At 56.3% G+C, this 13,147-nt stretch overlaps 2 protein-coding genes across 2 annotated transcripts in view; one reads left to right on the forward strand and one right to left on the reverse strand.

The window, feature by feature from the left end:
- CUNH7orf50 (chromosome unknown C7orf50 homolog) overlaps window positions 1–13,147 on the forward strand; it is a 124,069-nt gene that overhangs the window by 63,525 nt on the left and 47,397 nt on the right. The gene's annotated exons all lie outside the window — the stretch shown is intronic.
- GPR146 (G protein-coupled receptor 146) lies at window positions 10,644–12,150 on the reverse strand. Its single transcript, XM_032872832.1, has one exon. The coding sequence runs from the start codon at window positions 12,140–12,142 to the stop codon at window positions 11,141–11,143; it is 1,002 nt and encodes a 333-aa protein (XP_032728723.1). The 5' UTR covers window positions 12,143–12,150; the 3' UTR covers window positions 10,644–11,140.

The following is a 13,147-nucleotide window of genomic DNA, read 5'->3' on the forward strand; positions in this document are numbered from 1 at the left end:
GGTGGAAACACTGCAGGGTCTGGGTTCCCTGCCCCGCCCCCGCCACGGTTCTGGAAGGGGGCCCCCGTCCCAAGCTTCATACCCCATGAAACCTATATGTTCCAGATGTGCCTCCTGAAAGACGTTTGCTGTCCTCTGCAGAATGGACCCTCTCCCATTGCACCCTGGGATGGAGAGCCGGGGTGAGGGTGTGCCTCTGGCGGCTCTGGTCAGCACCCAGATGTGCGTGTGGACAGTTGACAGGCCTCTCCCAGCTCTGTCCTCAGGCCACAGAACTAGAGCCACTGTGGGTCTTTCCTTATGAGGGGACCTGAGCTCTCTGCGCAATCACTTACAGGTTGAAATGCTGGCAAAATAAATCTCATTTTCATTTTCACTGGAGCCAAGCTATTGCATAAAGAAGCCTTCGTTTTCAGAGAGAAATGGCGCTTAGCTGTGAAATCACCCTCAGCCCACACTGTCATCCCGCGCTCAGGCCACAGTCCCCAGGGTGGGGGCCCCCGGCGGCAGGGAGAGAGAGAAAGCCAAGAGGGCCGGCAGCTTACCTGGGCGAGGCGCGCACACCGTGTCCGTCTCCAGTCCTGCCTGTGCTCTGTGCTCACAGGGACAGCAGGCGCAGACCATCGCTCCTGTATGGAAGACAGGAATCCAGCTGAAGTCGTTGAAACCACACACACTGCATTTTAAGCAGAGTGTGGTTTGGCCACGTGACCCAGAAAAATTCAGCTCGGCCCACGTAGAGAGGTAGCTTTGCCTCGCAGACAGAAAAAGTGAGGTGTGTGCCTTGCCTCCCGGGGTCTGTGGGCATCCAGCGGTTTCCCTGCAGACTCCACACACTGGCCCGTTCACGAGACGGTCCCTCCCAGAAGGCAGGCAACGTCTGCAACTTAAAATAGGACCTAAAACCCCACCCATAACACAGGGAAAAGTGTTCCCAACCTGTGTAGCCCAAGGAAAGTCCCCCAAAGCCTTTCCCTTAGTGCGTTCCACCCCAGCCGGGCACTGCCCTCTGTCCTCCAGCAGCAGGGTGGATCAGCAAGCCAGAGGCCTGAGCACACAGCCTTGCAGGCCTGGGCCTGGAGCCTCCGTTGGGGTCAGGCAGAGTCAGGATGCTGTTACCTGCAAGGGTCTTCCACATCTGATCACTGTGCCCTGGCAAGGGGTTGGGCACAGGGCAGGTAAGAATCGCGGAGGGAGAATGGTCCGGAGCCCTGGGGGAGTGAGGAAGCAGCCCCGGGGGCCCCAGATCCCTGAAGGAGATGACCTGCGTAAAGGAAACAGGAGCTCAGCATGGACCTGGAGGCTGGTGAGGCTTCCCTGGTGGCTGTCCCCAGGCCAGCCCCGGCTGGAGACATGACACGCAGAGCCCTCCTTACGTGTCTGCACCCATGGCAGCCGGCCCTGTGTAAGATCGAGGAGCACTTGGGGGACGTTGCATGTAGCACCCAGCCCACTGGGGTCCTGATGGCATCCACAGCTGCGTGAGCTCCAGGGAAAACCTGCTGAGGCTCCAGGGAGGCAGAGAGTACCCCGGGAGCCCCCTCAGTCACTGAGCCCAGACTGGGGCCAGGGACCACGTGTCGTCTGATGTCTCTTACAACTTGGACTCCCCACGTGGGTCCTGCTGTTGTTGCTGATGAGCACCTGAGAGCAATTCACCCTGTGGCCTCTGTGCCGAGAGCCTTGAGTCCAAGCAGGGCTTAGGAAGCAAGCTCCTCTGCTTAGCAGTGGAGAAGCCTTGCCGAGGTTTGAGGACTGCTGACCGGGCTAATCTCTTTTCCAGATGGGAGACCTGAGGCTTGGACAGGGGCAGCTGGGTCTCTGTCAGTGTCGCTGGCCAGTATTTGCTGCTCAGCTCCCAGGCTGGCGAGGTGCCTTGCCGTTAGAGGCACATGGCCATCAGCTCTGCCCACTGGTACCTGCAGGGAGGCCCCCAGCCTGGAGTCAGGCCCTGACAAGGGTGCGTGGCCGCAGGGGAAGTGAGGCCCCCAGCCCCTAGCACACAAGCAAGCAGAGGCACCCTGAGCTACTATGTGGCTGGCACGCCTCCCTCAGCCTCCCGGTGTCCAAGCCCTTGTGCACGACCCTGGCCAGCTCTCTGGGCTCTGAGTCTGAACATGCCACTTGAAGCTGGTGGCCGTGGGCCTCCCGCGCTTTGTCTTGTGAATGGGTTTATAGAACTGCGCCTGCTTGTTGGAAGGGTGCCTTGGGACAATGGAGCTGGTGGGTGGGCCTCATCAGGCTCCTCAGAAGCCTGGCTGGGGATAGGGGTGCGGTGGGAGCCCTGCCCCATGTGGATGGTGCTTATGTGTGGGTTCTGCTGCGTCGTGGGGGCATTGCTCCCGTAAGTGAGATCTGGGGCCCCCCAGGCAGAGTGAGTTCCCAGGGAGCAGCAACCACCTCTGTCTTAGTCTCTGGGGCATCCTGCCTCCTGCTCACATGAGTTCAGGGCTTGGGGGTTTTGAGAGCCCCAATTTAGAGAAGTAAGCCTACCCTCTGGGCTCTCCCAGCCTTGTGGGGAAACGTCTGAGCTACTGGCCCAGCTGGCCTCTCCCCGCCCTGACCTCCTGGTCTTCTGTTAAGCTGAGAAAACCACACTGTCTTCCCCAGCTGCGTCCGCTGGGAGGCCTGGTGTATGGTTTGGCTCCGTTTTGCAATGTCCAGAAATGTGTTCCATCTGCACCGTGGCTGCTGCTGGCAGACAGGCAGTGTCCGCCTCCAGGCCGCGAGCTCGCACTGCCGGCCGCCGGCTGCTGGGCCGTGAGAACCACCACGACACTGGAGCCTCCTGTTCTCGTGGGCACCTTGCCCGCTGGGCCCAGCCCCCCACTTGCCAGGGCTCCCACCGAGCCATCGAGACTCGGGATGAACAGAGCTGCTAAGAGAAGTACTCGCACACAAAGCCTGAATTTCTGGTGCCGAGCGGAGGGGAGAGCCCGAGGCGTTGAGAAGGGGGTTGTGAGGGCGGGCCGGCTAGCTCCCAGCTCCTGTTCGCTCCGGCCAGAGGGCAGCAAGTCCAGCAACGCTGCACAGGGTATCCGAGGGTTAGAGGAGTTGGCAGTCCTAGACCTGTGAAGCCAGAGACCATCTGTAAACACAGGTTTCTGCCACACAGTGTGACCTGCACAAAGAGAGGGTCCCACATGGGTCTGAGTTGGGCCGGCCTCTGCAGCCCAGCCCCAGGACCATCCTGGTCTGGATCCCTCTCCAGCCCACTGTCCATCTATCTCTGGACACCCCAGCACCCTCCTCTTGGGGTGCCTCGAGGCCTTGTCCCCGCCTTCTGTCACATCCTGTCTTTGCATTTCTGTGGATCTGATTTACTCCCCTGGGTCTGTGTGCTTCGTATCAGGGTTGGGGTGTAGGAGGACATGACTTCTGGGGCGGAGCGCTGTGCCGCCTCGTTCCTGGCCTGGCCCATCCCCTGTGTGCCCCACGCTCCCTCAGTGCCAAGGGCAGACACTGGCGAAGAGGTCGGAGCGTGTTGGAGCTCTGCACACGCAGAGTGCATGCAGATACTGGATGTGAGTGAAAGTGGGAAAGAAAGTGTGCCCAGGGGGCCTGCCTGTCAGCCGGCAGCATTGTTCGCTTGCACGGGAACTGGCAGCGGTCTCCCAGTGCCCACTGCTCCTCCTGTGTTCCTGGCCCCGTGTTGAGAAGGCGATGGAACAGCCCGTTCAGGGAGCAGTGGCTCTCCTGCCCACGCCTCTGTCCCAGAACACACCGTCTTGGGACGTGTTGTCTTTGTGTGTGAGCACGGGATGGTCAGGCTTCATGTTCTCTGCAGTGAGAGCATCTATCCTGGGCTTTGCCCACGGCCTAGCCCCAGTTGTGGACGTGACTGTGCTGTAGTGCGTGGCCTCCAGAATCTGGCACACCCACAGTCACCCCATGTTCGTGGCAGCTCTCCTCACAGTGGCTGCGGTGGGAGCGGCCTGAGGGTCAGTGGAGAAACGGATGAGAAACATATCCCCATGTGGTATACAGAAAGGAGTGGTGGACTGATGCCTCCCCCAGGCCTGAGGGACCTTAGCAGCGGCCGCTCCATGGGAGAAGCCTGCCCCAGGGGACCTTGTGTTCTGTGACTCCCCTGAGAGTTGTGTCCAGGAGAAGCCAGTCCACACAGACAGGAAGATGAGTGGTTGCAAGGCGCTGCGGGAGCCGCCTCATGTATCCTGTTCTGAAATACCGGCACTGATGGCCCCTGTGTGTGTCTCGACTTTTGTCACTAAGACATTTGTACATGTTTAAAATTGGCTTTATTTGAGACAGATGCCATGTAACTCCACTGTTATGAAAATGCGGGTCACTGACACTAGAAGCCCTGACCATGGCCCACTCCAGCGGCAGCTCCATCACCTTGAGGGGTCTCACCGGCGCGTCTGTGGCCGATCCCTGTACTGGACTTCTGGCTCTGCTCGCCACCAGGCTGTTTGTTTTGCTTTCCTTGTCCTGCTGCTGTGTGGTCAGCAAGAAGAGGAAAGAGTAGGCTGATTACTGACTGACTCATCTCAGTTCCAGCCCAGGCCACAGCGTGTTTCTCCGCGACTATGGAGGACGATGGGAGCCTTGGCGGGCATGCCCACAGGTGCTCCCAGGACAGGGAGCCGAGCCAGAGCCGCAACAGGCAGTCCATCTGCCCGCGTGCCCGCGACCCGCGGCCATCCGGCTGGCTCTTTCCCGATTTATCTCTGTGCTCATCTGGCCTCATGGTCACCCGAGAGCCTTGGAGTGAACCCATAGTGCCAAATAATGGGGCCTTTTCAAACTCTGGGGGGACTTGCTTGGGGTGTTTGGACAAATGTTTTCCTGAAGAAAACCAGGTTCGGGTTATTTTTGGTCTGAACCTGGCTTCCAACACCCACAGCCTATCTCTGCAGCCATGCGGCGAGCGCAGTCCTACCCTTAGGGCCCCAGTGTTCGGCCCGGTCAGCCCTGTCTGGCGGACCATCTCCTCACAGATGAGGAGCCACGCGTGCAGAGGTCAGAGGTGTCCACAGAGGCTTGGGGGGAGTGCGGGCTCCTCCTGAGGGGTGGGGACAAGAGGGGGGCACTTTTCGGGAGTGCCCTTTGCACCATGTAGAATTGTGAGTCCATTGCTGAAGCGTTTCCTTGATCTTGGAGCCTTGGGAGCGGGCAGAGCCTCACAAAGACGGGCCCCTCTGTCTGTGACGGAAGCATCTGGATGCTTCAGGCGACAGGCAGCCCCTGAGTGGCAGAGGCTGGACCCATGTGGCCTTCCAGCTGGCCATGAAAGAGAGAGCAGGCCCAGAGGCCGTGGCCCAGAGTGCTTCCCTCTTCCAGACTCCAGCATTCACCTGTGCCTTTTTAGACGGAAACTTTTCTAACAGTTTTTAGAAGGCATGTATAATCTTACGGCTGTGTCTTATGTACCTTTCTAGCCATGGCGCTTCTCTAGCTCCCTGAGGTGTAGGACATTGCGGTGAGCTCTCAGCTTCACTTGGAGATGAGAAATTCCAGGGAGAGGCTGCCCTGTGGACGGCAGCGTGCCGAGCCTTAACTGCACAGCAGTCCAGCGTCACGGGCCCACACCTGGCTACTGTCCCTGCAGGTGCCGGTCCTGCTGGCTCCAGCATGGCCACCTGGGGCTGCGTGGACTTGGCATGGCCAGCATGTGTGTGTGCATGTGGGCATACACATATATGTGGGTGCAGACACCCGGCGGACTGAGCGCTCATCTCCACTGCCACCAGGGCTGTGTCTTGGTAAAGGCACAATTTCCTGCGCATTCTGCGAGCCTTGTGCAGTCTGGGCCTGTGTCTGCAGGGGTAGCTTGTGAAGGACAGTCCCTTCGGGGGATGTGTAGCAGGCTGTCTGCATTTCAGCAGCTGGTTTGGGGGTGAAAGCCGCCGTGAAAAATCACTGAGTTATATCACCAAATGTGACCCACCCAACCCCAACCACATCTGCGCTGAAACTCGTGAGAAGCACCCTCTCGTGGCACGAACATGGGTCCCAGTGGCCCAGCGCACCGTGGCCCATAGTCGGCCGCCCTGCTGAGTGAAGGTCTGCCGGCGGCCACTGGATGGAGCTCCACAAACATGCCTGCTCTCCGAGGCTGGAAGGTGGTTCTGAGTCACCGTTGGTCAGCCGAAACTCTAGAATGTCCCGGCCCGTCTCCCGGCATCTCAGGCCCTCCCATCTTATTTCCCAGGTTCACATGATGTCAGCAGCAGATGGGCCGAAAGAGCCTCTTGTTAAGTGGTTTTAAGTATCAGGAGAAAGGTCGAGAACGCAATAGGCACTCAACAGATGCTTTGTACTGAGGACTCCTGTCTTACATGCACGACTGACAGAACAAGGCAAATCATAAAAAGTCTTTAAACTGTATCTTATTTATTAAGATATTATGGTTATCTTCAAATTCTTTCATTCCTGGATAACTCAAGTCACTTTTCAGCTTTATGAGAGCTCATTGTGTGCACAGCATGTTGACCACTTGCCAAGGGGGTCACACCCCATTCCCCCCAGAACTGCTAGGGCCACCAGGACACTCATTCTGTCCTCAGCCCTCAGGATGTGGTCAGCAATCTTTAAATTTTTATTCTCAGGGAAGAGTAACATTTGTAAGAGTTGCAAGGCTGTCTCTGCTGGCCTTTGTGGACGACCTGTACGGTGGTGTTCGCGGTGCACTCTGCCACCATCTGAGGCTGGCCACGAACGGTCAGATTACTGTCATTGTAACTGAGGAGCTACAGAGAAACAACCAGAGATGGCAGGATCTGTGTCACTAGGGGAAATGCCGATTTTAGGTTAATACGTTCTGATCTACATCCTATGCCCTTGGAAATACACATTTGAAGAATTCCAAAATTGGGTAATACATATCAAATAATTTAAATCTTCAAATGTGTGGGGTTTTTCTTTAGCAGGTTTTTCTTCCTCATTTATGTAGAATTTTAGGCCAATGGGTACATCATAAGATTTAACAGATGAGAAATGAAAAAGCCCCCAAATTCTCCAACTGATTTTAAATTGAAGAACAGGACTTGTAATTTAGCATCTTACGCATTTATTCCAGGTTTATCCTTTATCAGGTGCTTTCTATAAAAGAATGAATGATTTGACTTATCAACATGTCTGCCCCAAATAGCAGCACGTCAGGTTTCCTATAAATTCTATAACCTTCACGAAATAAACCTAAGATTAAACTCATCTTTTGGAATTTTAAGAATGGCAAGATAGATGTGTTTTTGTGAATTAACAAAATTAATGAGCTTGGAACATAACCTTTCACTGGGAGAAATATAGATTGGTCAATTAAAAATACATATGTAATTTTTATTTAGCATTGAGTTCACAGTCTACTTTAGCTTTTTCCAAATAGTTCCTCATTCTTCTCTCAGCCCAAAAGTCTTTCCATTTTTTTGGCAAGTTCGCAGAAGCGCTGGAAGCTCCCATACCTGAAAGAGAAGTGTCAGGTCACAGCAGATTGATCTAAGATGAATTTAGCACAAGAATGTGGATGAACAAATGGGAAATGGACAGTAGGTTCTGCAGCATGTGGGGTTGGTGGCAGAGGTGTCCCCAGCAGGGAGAAGAACGTGTCTCACATCTGTGAGACCTGGGTATGATGAAGAACCAGTGGTGGGGGGTCTTACTTAGAGGTAAGGGTCTGCATGGGAGCCCCATCCTGCCTTGGGCCTGTGCTTCACCAGGAAGAGCTGCCAGGCTGCCACGTGCCTCGGGGGCCCTCTGTCACCAGCACACATGGGTGTTGGGATGGGAGGAGGGACCCCTGGCAGGACCCTCTCGGGCCCCCAGAAGGGGGGTCTGGAGGTCACCAGAAACAAGCCAGTTTGCAACCAGAGACACTGAGAAATGGAAAACAAATCAGTAATTTTAGGTCCCTCTCCTGTTTGAGGGACCCCAGCTGGGGTGAGGGATTGTGCCCCTCCGCTCTATGCTCTTGGCATTTCCCTCTCTCCTAGGAGCTCTTTCTCCTCAAGCAAAGAGCAGAACAGGTAAGCAAGGAAAAGGGTCTTTTTATTTGAAATAGCACTGCCACTACAAACCAGCCCACCTGCTGGATCCCGTTTCCACTAATAACAGTGCTGGCTTCCTGATCCAAGAGCCTGGCTGTGTGTGGTGGACCTTGGCCTGATCCCGGTCCTGGGTCTGCCCGCCAGCTGGGACAGAACTAGAGGTCTAGCAGTAGCAGGCATGTCGGAAGTGGGAGGTTCTTCAGCTGCAATGTTGGGACCCGTGCCGTCACACTGGTCACTTAGGAACACCAGGCTTTCCCAGGGGATCCATGGCCTCGGGACTACCCATAGTTCAGCTCACAGCTGGAGGAGGGTGGAGGGGGTCAGGCCTGAGGCTTTCAGGATTTGAAAAGAAACTCCAGTGCATCTGAAGACCTACAGCAGCAGTGGCGGGGGGTTGGGGTGGGGTGGGGTGGGGAGCGCATCCTTGCGTAGAACTAGCACATTCCTGACAGAAGCAACCCGGAGACTTGTCTCCTTCTGCCCCAGATCTACTGCCAGGGCCCCACAGAAGCGGTCTGGACTTTCACAGCTGGCAGGGCCGAGCAGGTCCAGGGCCCTGGCATCCAGTGTACTTTCTGGATCCTGCATGGGCAGACTCTTCACTCAGTCCCATCGCAGCATCCTGGAGGGGATACATTCTGCAGATGGAAAAACAATGGCGACCAAGTCACGGGCTAAATTTCCCAAGAGACCAGGACCAAAAGGAGCAACTTCCCTGCATGGAATGTGGCAAAAAATCGAGCCACACTGTTATCCTCAGACCAGATGTGTCAGAACTCAGAAGTTTTCAGGTTATCACAAGTTAGTATGTTAATATCTCCACTAGGGAACTAATATCCAAGATATATAAAGAACCCCTACAACTCAGTAGCAAAATAAAATCTGATTACAAAATGCGGAGAAGGTCAGAAGAGACATTTCTCCAAAGAACACAGACGGCCAACACATACATGAAAGGCTCTCTGCGCCCCTCACCACCAGGCAGGTGCACATCAGAACCACAGAGGGGGACCCCCCCACACACACCTGTTAGGGCGGCCGTCATCAAGAAAACGAGAGAAGAGCTGATGAGGATGTGCAGAAAGGGGAACCCTCGTGCACCATCGGTGAAAATGCAAACTGGTGCAGCCACTCAGTCAACACAGAGGTTCCCCAGAAGTTAAGGAAAGAGAACTCCCCTACGATCTAGTCCTCACACTTGTGGGTATTTACCTGAAGGGCACAAAACCACTAACCGGAAAGATGTCTGCGCCCCCATGTTCAGTGCAGCATTACTCCCCATGGCCGAGACACAGAAGTGGCTAAGGGTCCCTCGATGGACGAGTGGACACAGAAGACGCGGGGCGGGGGGCATACACACACACTACGGAACAACAGCCATAAAAAGGAATGAAGTCTGGCCACTTGCGACAATACGGACGCACCTGGAGGCCACTGTGCTGAGTGAAGTAAGTCAGACGGAGAAAGACAAACACCATAGGCTCTCACTTATGTGGGGGATCTTTAAAAAAAAAATAACCAAGGTCAGAGAAGCAACAGACTGGTGGTTGCCAGGGGTGTGGGTGGTGGGAGAATGGGTGAAGGGGAGTGAAGAGATAAAAATAAAAAATAAATAAATAAATAGGGTGCATTACCGAGCAATGACCAAAAACAAAGCAGGTGTTTTTTTCTGGATGCACAGCCCTAAAAGCAGGGTGGAGTTACCATATTACCAATTCCCAGCCCTGTTCCTCTGTAGCCGTAAATGGCAGGAAATTTTCGGTTGAAACATAAACCACATTTTAAGGAATGTGTGTGTTTATGATTTTCCTTTTAGCAAACCACTTCTGTGGACCGGTTTTCTGCACATGCGTGCACACAGTTAACACGCCGCATGTACTGCATGCTACAGGATAGCAGGGCTGGGGCAGGGCCCCCGTAATCACCCTCCTCTTTCTGCAGAAAAGTGCCCTCCTACCACTGGAGGTCAGGGTTTGCTACCAAATGAACTTGCTGCAAACCTGAAAAACAGATCTTCCTGTTTTTAGAGTTTGGTGGGTTTCAGAGTTGGGAGTTAGGGGCTGCAGGCCTGGGGTGTATTGTGATGGGGTGAGGGGCAGGGCCTTCTGTTTGCACAGTTGTAAAGCTGATGGTTACGGGCGACGGTGTAGAAGAATCCAGGCAGGTTTTGGGCTCCCCGTGGCAGAGGCCACGGAGGACCTGACAGGCAAGGTGGTGGTGGTGGCCCCATACTCTGCCCTTGCGCCCCACGAGGCTCAGTCGTCCAGGCCTGTCTCTCCCCTGGGCAGTCCCTTCCAGCTTCAGCGTTAACTGCCTTTTCCTCTCTTCAGTGTATTTTTATTGTTCCGTCTGGTGCCCACAGTGGGGAGTCGAGCTCTAAAGGTCAGCTGAGGTTACCCACGAGGGCAGCAGGGGTAGTGGGTACATTCAACGGGCAAGGAGAGAACCACGAGCTACTTTACTCTCGATTTAGACCAGCCACCCCGCTGGCTTTGTCCATTGGAAACATCTTGACACCACCTCTGTGTGTGACACTGTGCGCCTCTGCTCCCCGCTGCCCCCACGCGACCCTGCAGCCGTCACGCCCACCCCCATCCGTCCGAAGAGGGTACTCTTTTGTGTTGCCTCCTTCATTCTCATACTGTTGCAACTTTTCTGTCAAATCTTTCTGTGGACAGAAATAAAGTAAAAGAGGGAATCAAGGATTGTAGCAAGACAGAGTATAAATACTGGCTTTTGACTATCATCACGTCGTTCTGGGACCTGTGTGGAGGAAGCTGAGGGCGTGGCCCCGGGGATGGAGCAGTGCTCAGGCCTTGGGCAGAAGCAGGTGGGCTGAGGCAGCTTCCCTTCACACCAGGCCCCTGCTGCCTTGAACAACGTGGCCTTGGTGTAAGAGAGGCCTTTGTGGAACAACAGCAGACTTGGTGAAAACACATCCAGTGCTGTCCTTTGTTCTTGCCGCATTGACCCCCTGGGGAAGACAGCGACACGGTGCTGGGCACCCAGCTCCAGTGTCAGTCACCTGTCTCCCGAGAAGGGGGGTGGGTCGTGCGTCGAGGGCATGCACCCTCGGCCAGCTGCCAGGTGACCCCGCAGTGAGTGCTGGTGGCGGCCCCGGGACTGGCTGTCTATGCCATCACCTGCTGGACCCCCACCTGGTCTGGGGAGCAGCTCTGATGCCCACAGTGCATTTTCTTGATGAGCCGCCGGAGTTTGCCAGGGAAGCTCCTGTTGATGTAACGGTAGAGGAGCGGCATCACGGAGCTGCTGGAGAAGGCCAGGAATCTCGACAGGTCCTTCACAAAGAGCAGAATCCCCAAGTGGTGCCCGTCCACGGGCTTCCCCCGCAAGGCTAGCAACGTGTGCCCCAGGAGGGTCAGGTAGTGAGGTGTCCAGAGCCCAAACTGCGTGCACACAGTGGCCACCAGAAGCCTGTGCACCGAGGGCTCCAGCCTCCCCGTGTCCTGGTCAAGGGGCGTGTCTTCCTTGCGGAGCCTTGCAATGAGCGCCAGCGCATAGAGGACGGCCAGGGTGGGGACCAGAAACCCAATGAACACCATGATGGCATCAGCAGCCTCTGTGTCCTGCATCTTGGAGCACTCGACGATCCTGGCCGCCACGTGGCTGCAGATGTAGAAGAGCAGGGAGGAGAAGCTGGTGAGCAGGGCCCCACCCCAGACAAAGCCACACACGTGCCTGGTGTTGTAGACACTGGACATGTAGGTGCGGGGCAGGGCCCGCTCGATGTAGTAGTCGAGGCTGAGCAGGGCTGTGGAGTACATGGTCACCAGGGAGGAGACGTTGAACAGCACCAGCAGTGTGATGTGAGCCTCGCTGCTGAAGCCCCACAGGGCCCAGCCAGAGGCCGTGGGGCCCAGCAGGTGCACGGGTGCCAGGGCGCTGAGCACCAGGCCTGCCACGGCCATGTTCACGAAGTAGACATCGGGCATGGTCATGCTGCTCTGGTCATACAGGTTGACCAGGATGAGCAGGGCATTGTAGCCCAGGCCGATGGGGACGCCGATGACCAGGTAGAGCAGAGAGAAGAGGGACAGGACCAGGTGGAAGTGCTGGCAGAGGCTGTGGTCCTCAGTGCCACCCGTGCCGTTGAGTGGCCCGCAACTCCACATGGCGGCGGCGGCGGCAAGCTGGGCTGTATGGGAGAAAGCAGGAGGAGGTTACTGCCCCAGGCCTGCGAACCCCCAGAAACGCAAAGGTGGTGCAGGAAGAAAGCCTCGCTCCTTAAACTAGCATAGAACGGTCATGGACTGATTCTGTCCTGTGTGCGCGTGTCTCCTGTGAAAGCAAAGGTGCCGCCCCACTGCTGTTTAAGTCCCGAGCTGGGCCCGCAGGGTCACGAGGCTGCGATAATCTGACTGGCCATGGTAAGCCTCCCTAAGCCTGCGGCGGCAGGAATGTGAGCCATGGACGATTTACCCAGGATACTGCTGGAGAAGTTGCTCCCTGCGCGCTCTCTGGCTCCTGCTGAGTCCCTGCTTCTCTCTGCCGGGAGGGGACATTCTGCAGGACCTCCCCCACCCCCACTGTGGCCTCACCGCTCTGCCTGGGCTGCGTGGCTTTCAGTCCACGTAACCCCTGCCTGCTCAGCCTCTTTACTGAAAGTGGGTTAGAAAGACAGGTGACTGTGGAGCCCGTCAGCCAGGGTGGCACCCGCACAGCACTCATGTTCCCGCACAGCCGGGACACATGCCAACAGGGGCCTTCCTGAGACAGGGTGACCCTCCACAGCCCCCCGGGTGAGGAGAGCAGCCTCTCTGCCTAGCAGGCAGGCCACAGCCTTGCCCAGACCCTTCTCGGCATGCGTGGGAATTGTGTACACCTTCCACACCCATGTCTGTGGTCTGGTGGCCCGAGACCCACCCTGTTTCACATGACACCCAGGCTGCAACAGCAGGCTGCACCTCCAGCCCCTGGAGCGGGCGTGGGTGTACACATGGGAGATGTGTGGGCGGCTGCAAGACTGGCGTGTGTCACCAACGTGTGCGGTGAACGGAGCTGGGAGGTGGGAGACTGCCACGGGCTGACACGCTCATGCCTCCATCTCCACCGGGCCGTCACGGGGTCCCAGTGAGGCCACATCCACGAGAACCGTATGGAGCCTGGGGTTTCCTGGG

The sequence above is a fragment of the Lontra canadensis genome, unplaced genomic scaffold (assembly GCF_010015895.1).
Source record: "Lontra canadensis isolate GAN:19392208 unplaced genomic scaffold, GSC_riverotter_1.0 scaffold45, whole genome shotgun sequence".
In the NCBI taxonomy this organism is placed as follows: Eukaryota; Metazoa; Chordata; class Mammalia; order Carnivora; family Mustelidae; genus Lontra; species Lontra canadensis.